Source organism: Hevea brasiliensis, chromosome 11 (genome assembly GCF_030052815.1).
Source record: "Hevea brasiliensis isolate MT/VB/25A 57/8 chromosome 11, ASM3005281v1, whole genome shotgun sequence".
Lineage (NCBI taxonomy): Eukaryota > Viridiplantae > Streptophyta > Magnoliopsida > Malpighiales > Euphorbiaceae > Hevea > Hevea brasiliensis.
In genome coordinates this window covers 1,832,990-1,851,146 of record NC_079503.1, presented here as the reverse complement: position 1 = coordinate 1,851,146, position 18,157 = coordinate 1,832,990, and the positions used below count along the sequence as shown (strand labels likewise).

General features: G+C 40.3%; 1 protein-coding gene across 5 annotated transcripts in view; it reads left to right on the top strand.

Moving 5' to 3' along the window:
• LOC110648327 (UDP-N-acetylglucosamine transporter UGNT1) overlaps positions 1-18,157 on the top strand; it is a 30,848-nt gene that overhangs the window by 3,370 nt on the left and 9,321 nt on the right. For 3 of the 5 annotated variants that reach the window (XM_058129625.1, XM_058129623.1, XM_058129626.1), the window contains exons 6-10: positions 59-103; positions 193-290; positions 791-898; positions 1,226-1,282; positions 1,379-1,859. In XM_058129625.1, the coding sequence (XP_057985608.1) occupies positions 59-103; positions 193-290; positions 791-898; positions 1,226-1,282; positions 1,379-1,453 (383 nt within the window). In that variant the 3' untranslated portion in view covers positions 1,454-1,859. Of the gene's footprint in view, positions 1-58; positions 104-192; positions 291-790; positions 899-1,225; positions 1,283-1,378; positions 1,860-18,157 lie in introns of those variants that run through there. The other 2 variants (XM_058129624.1, XR_009141242.1) reach the window with 2 other exon arrangements.

The following is an 18,157-nucleotide window of genomic DNA, read 5'->3' as shown; positions in this document are numbered from 1 at the left end:
TATATATTGCAATCTCAAAAATTATTTTGTTCTGTGGCTAATATATTCTTTTTCTCAGGGAAATCCAGTGGCCTTAATAGCTTTGGTCTTATGTGGTGCAATGGTAAGTTAACATATCTAAACTGAATCATGCACTGTGAACTATTCTAATGTTTGCCTGTATACCTCTTCTTGTTGCTTTTCTTATAATAGGAATTTTATGTGGACCAGTTTTGCTGTTTTGGGCATTTATTCATGGTGAATTGGTGATGACAATGAATTTCCCTTATCTGTTTTCCCCTGGTTTCTTGGTAAGGTCTTCTAGCTTTCAGAAGTGCCTCTTTTCTTCTACATGTCCCCCTTCTATTAATTGTTAATGCTTATAAAGTCAGTCTATAGTAGTTTAGTTCACTGGCATTTGCTTGAATGAAGTTTTTCAGTTACAACTCCTGCTCTTTGTACATTTTTGCAATTTGGTTTATATCTAGATCTAATCCAGAAGAAATACGTCTTTGACTCGTGAATTAATTAGCAGTGAACAGTTTGAAAACTTAAGATCTATTGACATTTGTAGCAGCTATGTAGGGAAGGATGAAGATTGTTTTGTACAACTGACTGCAATTTAATTCTAGCATTTATCCAATATTTTATATCGCAAGTTTTATCAGTATATAGAGTTTGGTTGTCTCTGAAACCTTGTATTTCTAAGCATAAATCATCTTCGTTCTGTTGTTTTGTTGTTTCTGTGTTTCAATAGACATTGTACACATAATACAGGGAATTTTGACCAAATTCCTTTTTCCTTTGGCAGGCTGTGCTTCTTCTTTCCTGTATACTGGCTTTCTTCTTGAATTACAGTATATTTCTGAACACTACTCTGAACTCAGCACTCACACAGACAATTTGTGGTAACCTGAAGGTTTGTATACCAATTATTTGTTCTACCGCTTTGATGCAAAACCATTCTTTCTTTTTGAAGCCATTTGATGCAATTCAAAACTTTGCAAAAGGACCATAAATCTGATATGTATCAAAGCCATAACATTAGTGAATCCATGAATTTTTTTCATACTTTGTTGCATGTGGACTGCAAGATAATAAACTAAATTATCTTGGTTGATAGTACCACTTTGTGCAATTGTATGGTTTCCATGTCTATTGATCTATGCTTCTCAACGATGTTCTATTCTTGCCTAGTCATTTCCATATTTGGTTTTACGATTTCTTGGTTATTGTGTTCTTGTAGGATCTCTTTACCATTGGATTAGGCTGGATAATTTTTGGTGGGCTGCCTTTTGATGTTGTGAGTAAATCCTTGCTATTCTCTATGTACCCTGCTAATATACTTATCCATTTATAGATTGACTTTCTGATATAATATTTATTTACTTGCTTACAGTTGAATGTTATTGGACAATTTCTTGGTTTTCTTGGCTCTGGTTTGTATGCCTATTATAAGCTCATAGGGAGGTAATTCTTCAGACCATATGGGAATATTACATAACTGGAGGTTGACACTTGACAGTAGCTGCTCTAATTCCTACACTCGCTTCCTTTGTCTGTTGTAATGGTAATGGCTTCTTGGAAGAGATTAACTTGCATCGAGGAGATTTTTGCTCGGTAGCAAGTTGCTGATCCTACTTTTTCCAAGCCTGCTTTTGGCTGTACGCCCATCGCTCAACCACTAATTCTTTTCACCATCAAAAATGGGGATGTAGAATATTTTACTGAGGCATATATTGTTAGAACTTGCCACAGATTGCAGAGTTCCGAGTATTAGATCCCCCCTCCCCCTCGTCTGATGGGTCTCAATGCAAGCAATCTAGTGTATCATCAAGGAAACTTGACGAAATTGCAATGATAATATCCTTACTAGCTTTTATTCTTTTAGCCCAATAGCACTTTCCCACTGAACCCATTCTATAATTTCCTAATACTATATCACATAAATTGCATAATTATTTAGTACCCTTCGTGTATATGTACTTCTCTCACATCAACACTGAATTCATTATTTTTATTTTGAGGATTTTGATTATAATGAATAAATAATGCTTTGTTTTTTCGAAGATCAATGGATTGAAAGCCTAAGAAGGCATCAACGAGGTTGCAAAATAAAGTTGCTCTAAAGGATTACATACAAAAGAGAAATCCTTCAAAGCTTTAGAAGCCAAGCCAAGCTATGTTAAGCTTGGTTACTCTGTCTTCTAACAAAGGAATAGGATACCATATCAAAATCATTAGCAAACAGCTAACTATCATGGATAATTCCTGCAATTTCATTATAGCTTTGGCGTCTTTGGAGAGCTTTGCACACAACCTGAGAGTCCCCTTCTAGAATGATATTGCGAAAACCTTTTGATTTTTCCATTAGAATTCCTTCCCGCCAGGCTAGAGCTTTGAGAATAAGAGGATGTGTTATGGCTTTAAACTTCTTAGTTACCCATCCATACGGCTGTCCTAGGTAATCTTTGGCAATAGTTGCAGTCCATCCTTCATTCTTTTTAGCGTTGACAGCTGCATCGAAGTTGACTTTAATAACATCTCTCGGTGGAGGAAGAAAAACAGTAGGAATATTTGACAGTTGCACTGGGTCCGTTGTAGGTTCTTGAGCTGATAAAAACTGTAATGGTAATTAACAGCTGCTGTAATTGCCTCCTGTATAGAAAAAGTTTTTCCATGGAAAACCAACTCATTTCGGACCTTCCATATCCGCCAAAGAACAAAAACCAGTAGGGTGGTAAGATTATCCGCGTTCACCATCTGATTAATATGATTAACCATCCTTGACCAATAGTCAATCATTGAATCACCCGATAAAGAGATGATCTAGTACCCAAAAGCGAGGAGAGCCAAATTTGCATAGCTGTAGGACATGTGAAGGACAAGTGTCTATGTGATTCCACCTCCCCACAGAAGTCACAAAGGTGAGGAATATGATGTACTCATCCATGGAGAAGTTCTTTGACTGGTAGGCGTTCTTTAAGAAAACTCCGTAAGAAAATGGAGAGCTTTCTTGGTCGATTGAGCTTCCATACTGATTTCCAGAATTTTGATAAATTAATCTGCGCTGAAGGACCTAGCCCTGCCCCCTGATTTTCTCGGCTACACTTCAAGAGATCAATTGCCATCTGATATCCAGATTTTGGGGAATATACACCATTCTGAGCAAAGTGCCAAATAAGCTTATCTTCTTGGCGGTGTATAGGCAGTGATATGGCTAAGATATTATGAACCTCTTCTTCCTCAAAGTTTTCCCGAAGCCTCATGATGTTCCATTCAGTAACATTAACATGACACAGCAGAGCAACTCATATTATGCTCTCATCATGCGTCTCTTTAACCCTCGGAACATTAGGAAAATACTTGGGAATCCAGCATTCTGTTTTGCAAAATATGGAATTTCCATTATTAGCTTGCCATTGAAGACCTTTGTGCAGAACAAGCCTACCCCATAGAATACTTCTCCAACCCTAAGAAGGATTGCTTCCCGTTTGGGCATTAAGGAAGGAGTTGTTAGGGAAGTACCTCCCTTTTAGAACTTTAGACATAAGAGAGTTTGGTTGAGAGATGATCGGCCATCCTTGCTTGGCTAACAAGGCCATATTAAAAGCCTTTAAATCTCTAAAACTCATTCCACCTTTTAATTTCAGCTCACACATGGTCTTCCATGCCACCCAATTAATTTTTCGCTCATCTTGTTGGTGACCCCACCAAAATTGAGACATCATTCTACTGACTTCTCTGCAAAAGCTAAACAGGAGTTTAAAACACGCCATAGCATAAACTAGTATGGTGGTAGTGATTGCTTTCAATAATATCTCCGTACCCCTTTTAGATAGCAACCTTTCTTTCCATCCTGCTAGCTTGTGATGAATCTTCTCTCGAATATGGGTAAAAGCTTGTGATTTGGACCGATGAAAGGCTGAAGGAAGTCCCAGAAATTTATCTTGATCATCCATTTTCCTAATCTGGAGGATGGAGGAGATGCTTGAGTGAATAGTTCATGGGATGTTACCATGAAAGCTAAGGAGGACTTGGCTAAATTGATAATTTGTCTGCTAGCTTGAGAGTAATGATGAAGAATTCACTTAATCATCTCCGCCTCATTGGCATTTGCTTTGGAAAATAAGATGGAATCGTCTGTAAAAAGTAAGTGAGAAATTGAAGGGCCTCTTCTTGATATTGAAATCTCTGCAATACCATAAGTCCGAATAGCATAAGATAATCCTTCGACACATAATAAATATAAGTATGGGGATAAAGGATCCCCCTGGCAAATGCCTGTGCAGAGAGAAACAAGTCCCACTTTATGACCATTAACATGCATGGAGAAAGTAACCATAGTTACACATTCCATAATCTAGTGGATATAGCGGTCATTAAAGCCAAAGCAATGGAGCATGTACTTGAGAAAATTCCACTCTACACATTCGTACGCTTTACTTATGTCCAGCTTCACTGCCATGCCATAGTTCTTATGTCTTTTCCTCTATTTTAGATGATGCATGATATAATAACAAATCAGAATATTATCAAAAATGAGTCTTCCCTTTTTAAAGGCACTTTACTCCGGTCCAATCAGTTCATCCATAAATAGTTGAAGGCAATGCATTAAGATCTTTGAGATGATTTTGTAGAGTACATTGCACAAGCCTATTAGTCTTAAATCCTTCATTGTTTGAACATTTTAAACTTTGTGAATAAGAGTAATGACTATGTGATTTAGGCTTCTCAGCATGCGCCCTTTCTCAAAGAATTCCTGAATTGTAGTACTGATTTTTGACCCAAGAATCTCCCAGTAACATTGGAAGAATAGTCCTATAAGACCATCTTCTCCAGGAGCCTTAGAGGGATTGATTGAAAAGGTAGTTCTCTTGATTTCTTCTAATGTAGGGAGTCGAGAGAGTTGATCATTCATCATTTGCATTACTCTTGGCATGAAACCAACTATAAAACTATCCATGTGTACAGGATGATTAAAGGAATAAATATTGGAAAAATAATTTAGAGCTACATGTACAATGTCTGACAAGGAATGTTTCCAGTTGCCATGATCATCCCGGATACCCATTATAAGATTTCTATGACTGCGCTAGGTCACCTTAGAGTGAAAAAAAGCAAAGTTTTTGTCTCAAACTTGGAGCTAAGATTGTTTGGCTTTTTGGTCCCAAAACTGCTCCTCTCGACCATATTCCAATGACAGCAGTTTTCTCTAGTAGGCAAATATCATCTCTGTTAATAGCTAAGATTTTTTTGTGATACTCCTTAGTTTTTGGAGAAAATTATGGGATATTTTTTGTTACTGTTGTAAAGGAATGGCTCCCCTTATTCTCATGTACTTTTTGTTTATTTTTACAATGTATTAGTTTGGGAGTAAGTATAACTTTTCCTAAAATTATGTAATTGTATTTTGTAAACTCTTATATATATTCACCAATGAAAAGAACTAAATGAGTTACAGAAAATTTCCAAGTAAAACAAAAACGTGTGCAAAACTAACAAATGGTATCAGAACTGTAAGTCTTGAGGGACCTGTGAGTTGAAAATTTTTTTCCTTGAGTGTTTGTAAGGTGAGAGATCAAACACTGTGAGAAGAAGAGATGGCTTTTAGCAGTGCAATGGGGACAGGACCTCCGTTTTTCAATGGTGAGAATTATCATATCTGGGCAATCAAGATGAAGGCATACTCGAAAACTCAAAGTCTATGGGATTTGGTGGAAAACGACACAGAACCACCAGCATTGGGAGCTAATCCAACATTAGCTCAGATGAAGAAACATGAAGAGGATGTGACTAAAAAACCAAAGGCACTTACTTGCTTACATTTAGCCTTGTCAGATGTGATTTTCACCAGAATAATGGCATGTGAGACTCCTAAGGAAGCTTGGGATAAGTTAAAGGCTGAATTTGAAGGAAGCGAAAGAGTAAAGACTGTAAAACTCTTAACACTCAAAAGACAGTTTGAGATGTTGAGAATGAAGGATGGGGAAACAGTAAAGGAGTATTCCTCTAAACTCCTTGATACTGTGAACAAAATAAGGTTGTTAGGGGAAGATTTTGGATATCAAAAGGTTGTAGAGAAGATGTTGATAAGCTTACCTGCCAAATTTGAAGCAAAGGTGTCTGCAATAGAGGAATCATGTGATTTAAAGTCACTTTCTGTTGCAGAACTGATCAGTAAACTCTAGACACACGAGCAGAGGTCCAATATGAGAGATGAAGAGGTAACAGAAGGTGCATTCCAAGCAAGGCAGAAAGGGAAGCAATCTGCAAAGGAAGGGAAGAAGCCTGGTTATGACAAAGCTGGGAATGGGAGAAATTTTAAGAGTAAAGGAAAGAAGGGAAAATTTCCTCCTTGTAATATCTGTCAAAGAGATAATCACCTAGAGAAATACTGTTGGCACAAAGACAAAGGTCCAATCCAGTGCAGATTTTGTAAGAAAATGGGCCATATAGAGAAAAACTGCAGACAAAAGCAAAGCCAGCTACAACAACAATCTCAATAGCATGCTAACTTCACAGAAGATCAGGAGGAAGCTAATGATAGATTGTTTATGGTTTTACAAGGCAAAAACAATGACATGGGAGGCTCCTAGTTCATAGATAGTGGTTATACAAGTCACATGTCCAAGGATAAATCATTGTTCAGGAATCTAGACAAATCAGTCAAGACAAGGGTTAGGTTTGGCAATGGAAAGGTGGTGCAGGCTCAACGAAAGGGTTCAGTAGTTGTGCACACCAAGCAAGGTACTAAGTTTATCAATGATGTTCTGTATATACCTTGCTTAGTTCAAAATCTACTAAGTATTGCTCAAATGCTTACAAATGGTTATTCTCTAGATTTCAAGGGAAAACATTATTCTATTTATGATCCTGATAATTGTTTATTAGCTAAAGTAGTTATGGTTGATAAGAGTTTCCCTTTGAATTGGAATGATTGTTATGATAGTGTGAACTATATGGCAAAGGATGACTCAGTTTTATGGCATAGAAGATATGGCTATTTTAATTTTGCTGCTTTGAAACATATGCAGTCAAAGGATATGATAAGAGATTTACCAGAAATCTCTTTGAGTGATGAAGTATGTAGTTCTTGTCAGTTTGGGAAACTTCATAGGAAGTCATTTCCTTCTAATTCTTCATGGAAGGCCAAGGAGAAGCTGGAGTTGGTTCACACTGATTTATATGGACCAATGAGCACAGAATCATTAAGCAACAATAGGTATTTTGTGCTGTTTATTGATGACCTAATAAGGATGGCTTGGGTTTATTTCCTGATTAACAAAGCTCAAGTTTTCTCTGTGTTTAAGAATTTTAAAACTATGGTAGAGGTTTAAAGTGGCTATAAGTTGAGGTCCTTGAGATCTGACAATGGTAAAGAATATACTTCAAGTGAATTTGAAAAGTTTTGTGCTGACATGGGAATTGGATATTAGTTGACTGTTAGCTACTCACCACAGCAAAATGGAGTATGTGAGAGAAGGAATAGAACTGTGGTTGAAATGGCTAGAAGCATGATGTCAGACAAGAAATTGGCACTGAAGTTCTGGCCAGAAGCTGTTTATACAACTGCATATTTGCTAAACAAGCTACCAACAAAGTCAGTTGAGAAAAAGACACCAATTGAAGCATGGAATGAGGCCAAACCATCTGCAAAACACCTTAAGATTTTTGGCTCAGTCTATTATGTTCATATTCCTTCAGTCAAGAGAAGCAAACTTAATCAAAAGGCACAACTAGCAATTTTCTTGGGGTATACAACAATGTCAAAAAGGTTATAGGGTATATAATTTGGTTACTAAGAAGATTATTGTTAGTAGGGATGTAGTTGTTGATGAGAATACATACTGGAATTGGGATAAAGAGCAGATTGAGAAGGAAGAAGTAGGGAAGGGACTATCATTGAACCCAACTTAGAAGACAGAAAAATCAACAGAAGGTGAGAAATTGATTGAACATGAAGAATTAATAGAAGCAGAAGATTCTCCACCAGACTCCCCAGTTCTCAAGACTAAATCCCTAGCTGAAATTAATGAGAATTACAGATATGTTGTGTTAGAACCTTAATCATTTGAAGAAGCAGCAGAATATGAAGAATGGAGAAATGCAATGAAGGAGGAGATTGCTATGATTGATAAAAATCACACTTGGGAATTGGTAAACAGACCTGATCACAAAAATGTAATAGGAGTCAGGTGGGTGTTCAGGACAAAATTGAATCCAAATGGGTCAATTTATAAGCATAAAGCTAGACTTGTAGTGAAGGGTTACTCACAGCAACCTGATGTAGATTATGGTGACACATTTGCACCAGTTGCAAGGCATGAAACTATTAGATTAATTCTTGCTCTAGCTGCTCAGTTGAAATGGATTGTGTTTCATTTGGATGTCAAGTCAGCATTCTTAAATGGAGAACTAAAGGAGGAGATATATGTTGAGCAACCAGATAGCTTTAAGAAAAAGGGCAAGGAAGACTGTGTTTTCAAATTGCATAAGGCTTTGTATGGCCTTAAACAGGCCCCTAGAGCCTGGTATAGCAAAGTAGATTCACATCTTATGAAGTGTGGCTTTTTTAAATGTGAAAGTGAGGCCACTTTGTATGTGAAGAAAAGTGATGATGGGGAACTAATGATAGTCTCCATTTATGTTGATGACATGCTAGTGACAGGTAATAATACCTCAGTAATGAAGAAGTTCAAAAGGGAGATGGAAGTGATGTTTGAGATGTCTGATTTGGGGCAAATGACTTATTTCTTGGGAATGGAAATTCACCAATGCAACTCTGGAATTTTTATTTCTCAACGAAAATATGCGCTGGATATACTAAAAAAATTCAAAATGGAAAGGAGTAAATCAGTTTCTACTCCTTTGGTTTACAATGAAAAACTTTCAAAGGAAAATAAAGGGAGTGAGGTGGATGCAAGTTTGTATAGAAGTTTGATAGGAAGTTTGCTGTACTTGACAGCTACAAGACCAGACCTCATATTTGCTGCAAGTGTTCTGTCTAGATTTATGTAATCACCTGGTCAAATGCATTTGGGAGCTGCTAAACATGTATTGAGATATATCAGAGGGACAACTGATTGTGGTATATGGTATACTAGTGTTGAAGATGAAAAATTAATTGGTTATTCTGATAGTGATTGGGCTAGATGCCCAGATGACATGAAGAGCATTGCAAGATATGTTTTTTCAATGGGATCTGGAGATTTTTCATGGATGTCAAGAAAGCAAGATCTAGTGGCACAGTTAACAGCAGATGCAGAATATGTAGCCTTAGCTGCAGCAGCAAATCAGGCAATATGGCTTAGAAAAATTCTATCAGATCTTCATCAAATTCAAAAAGATGCTATTATTGTGTATGTTGATAATCAATCAGCTATTTCCATGGCCAAGAATCCAGTGTATCATGGTCGAACCAAACACATAAATGTGAAGTTCCATGCTATAAGGCATGCAGAAAAAGAAGGTGATGTACAGCTGGTCCATTGCAGATCAGAAGAGCAGATTGCAGACATAATGACCAAAACTCTGTCAAGAGGAAAGTTCATGTTCCTAAGGGCAGCACTGGGAGTCTTGGAGAAAAATCTTAAGGAGGAGAATGTTAACTGCTAAGATTTTTCTGTGATACTCCTTAGTTTTTAGAGAAAATTATGGGATATTTTTTGTTACTGTTGTAAAGGAATGGCTCCCCTTATTCTCATGTATTTTTTGTTTATTTTTACAATGTATTAGTTTGGGAGTAGGTATAACTTTCCCTAAAATTATGTAATTGTATTTTGTAAACTCTTATATATATTCACCAATGAAAAGAACTAAATGAGTTATAGAAAATTTCCAAGTAAAACAAAAACGTGTGCAAAACTAACAATCTCTAGGACAAGAACCAACATTAGTATTTAATTGTTGGAGTTGATCATTCAGATGGTGTATTTGAATTCGAGAAGTTTGGTGTCTTTCCCTGTTCCAATTGATAAGTGCATGCTGCAGCTTTTCAATTTAGAGAAAATTTGGTATTGCTTATGCCCATTAACTCTCTTGTTCCATATCTGATCAATTAAATTGTGCACTTCCACATTGTTGATCCACCAAGCGTCAAACCTAAACAATTATTTGGCCTTTTGAATTAAAGGATCGACACATAAGAGTAAGGGTCTGTGATCAGAGCCACATCCTCCAGGTGAAGAACTATAGCATTCCCAAAATTATTGGACCAACTAGTAGAAGCTAACGCCCTTTCTAGGCGTTCTTTAATATGAAACCTGCCTTCTCTTCGATTTGACCATGTCATCGAATGACCTCTATACCCCAAATCAATAGTTCCCAACTCATTTGTCAATTGACGGAAGGGAATGATTTTGAGCTACAATTATAATTTCTCCCTTACTTTTCATTCAAACTGAGCAAAGAATTGAAATACCCAATCAAAATAAAATCAGCCTTAAGTTTTGTTTTATAATTAGATAGCTATTGGAATTGTTTAATACAATATTCATCAATACAGCTAGCATAGACAAAAATAACATCCCATTTCTCATTAACTGAGGGGCTAGTTGTCACGACCCAACCTATGGGCCGGACCGGCACTAGGACCTGGGCCAGCCTAAAGCCCCCGAGGCCCGTAGTAAGCCTAACTGTTCATTAACCCAACTCTAAGGCCCATTTGGGCCCAATATCAAGAAAACAAACGGACAGAGTCCGGCCATAAAATGGACTTACCAACGGGGAGTTTTCGACTCACCCGACCTGTAAACACAATATATAGCCAATTGGGGAGCTCAGCTCACCCTCCACATACTCATCAACATAATAATAAATGGGAGCTCAGCTCCCTCATCCAATCCATCAAACATGCATAGCATATTAAGTTTACAGGTCCCAAAATAATAATTTAGTTTACAGACCCAAATCAAATAACATTTCTAACACATGCGGAAATTCTAAGATTTAACAAGTTTATACAAACAGTAATAATTGACCTGCGAGGGAGAAAAGCGAGTTAACCAAAATAAAATCCTCCTGCTTTGAAAAAATATTAAACGAGGTGGCGTTCAACTCAGAGAGTAAAATATCAATTTTAACCATAATCTCTATAACTATTTAGAACTAATGCACCCTGTAGAGTGAAATGCAACATCAACAACATTTTCACATCATAACATCAAAAAGGTAATTTGGAGCACTCACACACCCTGTAGTATCAATCATAACATATGGGGTGATCCCTATCTGACTCTCTTAAATCCAACCCGTGCAATTACTCAAGCTCGGACTTCCACTTAATAACCAAATCGAGGTCCCAGAATTACTCAAGCCGTGACTACCCCTCGAAGGATCGGGTCCAATGAATTACTCAAGCCGTGATCGCCTGTCCTATCCATAGTCCACACCACATCACATGCACGCCAACGCACGCACACTGCTCCAAATTACCACAACAACAACCATGGCACATCAACAGTTATGAATGCAACATAAATCGTGCCTAGAGTTTAACTACATAAATATATGCATATAAGTGATGCATGGGCATGCTTGAACATATAATAATATCGAAATTACAATTAAAATTAATATTCTATTCACAGACTTGACGACAATCACTGTGGCGGCTGGGCAGAGGAAGAAGGCTGTTCCGGCTCACCTGACAATCATATTACATTTATTTAATACAATCTGACTCAATACAAACAAAGAAAAGACCAATTACGTCCTAAGTCGTGCCGAAAATCGTGAGTCCCCTATACCTAGAACCTACCCAACCTGCAAAAGGGCTAAAAATGCACTTCTATATTCACAATCCATATATCAACAGTTCAATCATATCACACAGCCCCTCCTGGGCCCATCAAATCAGTCATCCATCACAATATGTAAAATTTCAATTTAGTCCTTATTATTGATCATTTTTGCAAAAACTGCCCAAACAAGCTCTAAAAATTATAAAACTTTGCCCCGCGGTCCTTAGCAATATTACTAAGCTATTGCAAAAAGAATCGTAATTTTCTAAGCTACCACGGATATTTTATGGATTTTTAATCCTATTTAAGCACTAGAAAATTATGAAAAAGCAAGGTTCGGGTTTACCTTTGCCGATTCCGACTTCGGGAACGTGCTCGGGACATCTGACAATGGGGGGCTAGCCAAAACCTCGATCCAATTCGGGGACTTTTAAGCAGTGCATGCGGCGAAATTTGCGATCGGTCAATCGCCGAATTTCCGCGAATCGAGAATACCTACGAAGCCCATAACACGGGGTTAGTACATAAATTTTCAGAATTTTCTAAGCTCATTAAATGCTCGGAAAAACAACTGCGAAGTTCGTGGGACCCACCAAAAAGCGATGTCGGAAAAATTTGAAATTTATGTCGTTAAGCTCTCGACGAATGGAGCGTCTGGTGGCCTCGGTTTTCTCGTGGGATTCACGGTTTTAGAAATCTAGCCCAAAAGTCGAAATGGGCTAAAATCTTCCCGAGCAAAAATCGGACAATCCGCTCGATGGATTTCGGCGTTCTTGGTGTCTATGGAAAGCTCTCGCCGGGTAGATGATTTTGGACACAAGACCGGTCCAATTGGTGGCGGATCGGCCGGTTGGCCGGGAAGGCTGGAGCGGCAGCTAAGGGGCATTTTCGCGCGTTTCCGTAGTTCGGGCGTGGCCATTGGTGGCGTCGGTCTGGTGGTGGCGGCTGGGGTGGAGAGGAGAAAGCGAGAGAGAAAAGGGAGAGGGACGACGAGGAAGGGAAGAAGAAAAAGGAAAAGTAGGTCCGATCGGCCGGTCCGATCTGAATACAAAATTTTGAATTTTTACTCTGCCTCGGGACCGAAAACGAGGTCCAAAAATTCCGAAAAAATTTCAGAAAACTCAGAAAAATACGTAGACTCCAAATATATTTTTAGTTTTGCCACGTGGTCTTTAAATTAATTTTTAAAAATCATCAAAGTTTATATTTTCGAAAAATCGAACCCGATTTTTAAAATCCGAAAAATCTCAAAAAAATTCCTAAAATTTAAATAAAATTAAAATATCAAAATACTCATAAAAATTAAAATTTCGGGGTGTTACATTCTTCCCCCCTTACAGAAAATTCGTCCTCGAATTTTTACACAAGGCAGAATAAAGCACATGATTATACATTGAACAGATAAGGGTACTTGCTACGCATATCCCGTTCTGACTCCCAGGTGCATTCTTCCACTGACTGACTCCTCCACAAAACCTTAACCATAGGGATCTGTTTGGATCTTAGCTGTCTTACTTGGTAGTCCACTATGGCTACAGGTTGCTCCTCAAATGTCAAGTTCTCTTTTATCTCTATCACATCCGGCTGCAGTACATGAGAAGGATCGGGAATGTATTTCCTGAGCATGGAGATGTGAAACACGGGATGAACGTGAAAAAGGTTGGGTGGTAGCTCCAACCGGTAGGCAACTGCCCCAACTCTATTAGTAACCTCAAAAGGTCCAATATACCGAGGTGCTAACTTGCCCTTCTTTCCAAATCTCATGACTCCCTTCATTGGAGAAACCTTCAGAAATACATAGTCACCCACTGCAAACTCCACATCCCTTCGCCGTGCAGGGTGCATAACTCTTCTGCCTACTGAAAGCTATTTTCAGTCGTTCCCTGATTAAGGGAACCATCTCTGAAGTGTACTGCACCAGGTCTACATCATGCACCTTCGCTTCCCCCATTTCTGTCCAACACAGAGGAGACCTACACTTTCTTCCATATAATGCCTCATAGGGTGCCATCCCTATGCTGGAGTGGTAACTGTTGTTGTAGGCAAACTCTACCAAAGCTAGCTACTCATCCCATTGACCTCCAAAATCCAAGACACTCATGCGAAGCATGTCTTCCAGTGTTTGGATTGTCCTTCAATTTGTCCGATGCATGCGAAGGTGGAAAGCCGTCTTGAAGTTCAATCGTGTGCCAAGTGCCTCCTGCAACTTTCTCCAAAACCGAGAAGTGAATCGGGGCCCTCATCGGATATTATAGAAGCGGAACTCCATGCAATCGACTATTTCTCGAATGTAGAGCCGGGCATCTTGTGCCACGAGTATGTAGTCTTCTGAGGTAAGAAGTGAGCTGATTTGGTCAAGCGGTCTACAATTACCCATATTGAATCATATCCTCGCGTGGTACGAGGTAACTTGATCACAAAATCCATAGTGATCATTTCCCACTTCCATTACGGGATAGGAGCTCTTGCAGCTTCCCGACGGTCTCAGTGTTCAAACTTCACCTTACGACAAGTCAAGCACTTGGACACAAAGTCCGCTATGTCTCTCTTCATGCCATTCCACCAATAGCTATCTTTCACATCATAGTACATCTTGGTGGAAACTGGGTGGACACTGTACAGTGTGTAGTGTGCCTCTCGCATGATTTCATTCCTGAGGTTGTCTACATCGGGCACACATATCCTAGAACCTTATACTAGGGCACCATCATTGGCAAATCCAAACTCACCACCTTCACCTTGCTGTACTCTTTCTATGATCTTCATCAATTGTTGGTCTCTGTCTTTGGGAAACTCTAACTCTGTCCCTCAAGTGGCCTCACTAAAAGTGAGCCAACAATACCCTCATCTGAAAGATCTAGGATTAAACCTTGATCCATCAACTCATGTACCTCTGAATCAATGGTCTCTTCTCTCTTGAAATGTGCGCCAAAGCGCGGAAGATTTTCTGCTCAAGGCATGCCACAACATTGGCCTTTCGAGGTGGTGCTGGATGGTGCAATCATAGTCTTTGAGCTCCATCCATCTCCTCTGTCTCAAGTTTAAATCCCTCTGCTGAAAGATGTACTTCAAACTTTTGTGGTCGGTGTATATCTCGCACACTTCACCATACAGGTAGTGTCTCCAGATTTTAAGTGCAAAGACTACAGCCACCATTTCCAAATCATGGGTGGGGTAGTTACGCTCATGCCTCTTCACTGTCTTGAAGCATAAGCCACTACTTTTCCATTACGCATCAAAACACACCTAGGCCAACTCTGGAGGCGTCACAATACACGGTGTATCCTTCACCACTCACAGGTAGTGTCAACACAGGGGCAGTGGTTAAACACTCCTTAAGCTTCTGGAAACTCACCTCACAGTCATCTGTCCAAATGAATGGAACATTCTTCCTGGTCAACTTAGTTAGGGGAGCCGCTATCGTGGAGAAATCTTGTACAAAACACCTATGGTAGCCAGCTAAACCCAGAAAACTTCGCACCTCAGTGACTGTTGTAGGCCTAAGCCAATCGATTCTGACTTCAATTTTCTTGGGATCCACTTGAATGCCGTCACTAGAAACCACGTGTCCCAAGAATGAGATGCTTTCTAGCCAAAATTCACATTTTGAAAATTTGGCATATAGCTGGTGCTCCCTCAACGTTTTCAACACCATCCTCAAGTGCCACACGTGTTCTTCCTCGGTCCGAGAGTATACCAGAATGTCATCTATGAATACGATGACAAAGCGGTCCAAAATGGCTTGAACACCTGTTCATCAAGTCCATGAAGGCTTTGGTGCATTAGTGAGTCCAAAAGACATCACCAAGAACTCATAATGACCATATCTTGTCACGAAAGCCGTTTTGGACACGTCCTCATTCCCGATTCTCAAGCGATGGTAGCCCGATCGCAGTCTATCTTGGAAAAGAATCTAGCTCCTTGGGTGATCAAACAGATCATCGATCAGGAAGTGGATACTTGTTCTTCACTTTGTCACCTTGTTTAGGTATGCGTAGTCAATGCACAACCTCAATGACCCATCCTTCTTTCTCACAAATAAAGCAGAGCACCCGGTGAAGTGCTCGGACGTATGAAACCCTTGTCCAAAAGCTCCTGTAGTTGCTCCTTGACTCTTTCAATTCTGTGGTGCCATCTCGTAAGGTGGCATGGATATGGGGTTTGTACGGCACAACATCAATACAAAACTCTATTTCCCTTCTGGTGGCAACCACCGAAGCTCCTGCAGGAAGACATCCATAAATTCTCCGACAACAGGAATATTTTCCATCTTGACACCTTCTACGGATGTATCTCTCACCAATGCCAAATACCCTTGGCATCCACGCCTCAACATTTTTACGGCACTAATTGCGACACCAAATTATATGGAGCTACGCTCTGTCACCATCAAAGCTAAACTCTTCCACACGGTATGTGGAAATACACTTTTGTTCTGCGGTCTAAAGTGGCATAGTGAGTTGCCAACCAATCCATCCCCAAAATTACATGAAGTCCATTCTTGGTAGAGGGACCAAGTCTGTGGGAGGATCTTTCCATCCACTACCTTTGTGCTACCGGAAAAATCATATCTACATCTATGTTGTCGCTAAGTGGGGTAGCTCTTGACAAAGGGCACTCTAAAGTTGTAGGGTTTCTACCCAACCTCATGGCAAACACGGGGAGACAAATGAGTGCGTAGCACCGGATCTATCAAAACACGAGCCTCATAAGAACAGGACGGAAGAATACACCGCCACAACCGCATTTGAAGCTTGAGCATCTGGTGGGTCGGGGTGAAAACTCGAGCTTGACCCCTACCCGAGTGGCGTAACCACGATCACGACTTCTACCTCTCGACCGCCTCCAAATCTACGTCCCCCTTGTCCACGGCCCTGTTGGCCACTGAACTGACTGCCTGCCATGTTGGAAGTACCCAGATACAACTGGCGAGGAACATTTGCAACAGAACCCTGTGACCCCATCTGTGACTCGCTGAACATGGGGCATTCCCTAGCAAAGTGACACAGTTGGCCACACTGAAGCATACTCTGATCCCATCAAACAAGGTCTGAATGTCCTCTTCCACACTGTGCACAAGGTGCCAAGGAGGATCTGAACTGGACCAGGCTGCTGTACCTGAGCGTGACCACCTGCTGGATCCGTACCACAGTGCGAATCCTCGTGGTGCGTATGCGAAACCACTTCTCTTGCTCCTACCCTTTCCTCTGTAATTACCACAGCCTGCCAGGAGTACCCATGGAAGGGACACCTGAGGAACCCTCTGCTCTGTTTTTCTTTGCTCTCCCACTGTCATCCGCAGCATAACTAATCTCAATCTGTCTGGCTCGATCAACCACCACATTAAAAGACTGATCAGACATCATGGCCAGGTTTGCATACCTCCTGTCAAGCCCCTTTAGGAACCTCTTCACCTTCATAGTTTCTGTAGCTACTGCTGTAGGGGCATATCTGCTCAATTCTAGAAATTCTGTAGCATATTCATCTACAGACCTGCCATTCTATCTTAAGGCCTCAAAGGCCCACTGTTTCTGATCTCTGAAGCTTTCTGGCACAAACCGATTGATGAAAAGTTCTACAAACTGAGCCCATGTCAAACCCTCCATCCGGGGTAACACGTAGTCATTCATCCATTGTCTAGGCATAGGCCCCATGACATGCTGCATACACTCTATCAGTCTTCTATCAGTCAACTGTAATTACATTCTGCTATGCGAGAATCCAAAAACTGATATGCATCGTCTGACACATCATAAGTTCCAGGCACCAACTTCTTGAAATTAATTATCTGTTTGTAAGGTTCCCCTCTTGGTGCGGTGGACTGCTGCTGCTGTGGAGGGTGGACCATATACTGCGCCATCATGTCGATGGTTCTCTGCAGACCAGCTAGAGTAGCTGCCATGGGGTCCATGGGACCCTGTGCCATGAAAGACATTCTGAGCGTGGGTAGTCGCTCTTCTACTTGAGCGGCTCTAGGCCTCCTACCCGCCTCCTGGCGGCGCCTCATCTGTCGACACCTCGTCAGCACATCCGGTTACAGTGCGATGGCGATTCTCCGCTTCTACGCATTTTCCTGAAATTCAGCAGCATTAGCCCACAAAATTCAAAACTGCACATTGCACAGCTCTATAGACTCATATTTATACACAATATATGAAGCAGAAACTAGAAGCAAAGACGACAATGCAAGACGAACGTGGACCCTATTTTTCCGCATGTGACTCCTAGTAGACTCTTCCCAACACTTTAGACACACATTCCCTAAGAATCTGGAGCCTAAGCTCTGATACCACATTTGTCATGACCCAACCTATGGTAGGACCGGCACTAGGACACAGGCGACCTAAAGCCCCAGGCCGTAGTAAGCCTAACTGTTCATTAACCCAACTCTAAGGCCCATTTGGGCCCAATATCAAGAAAACAAGCGGATGAGT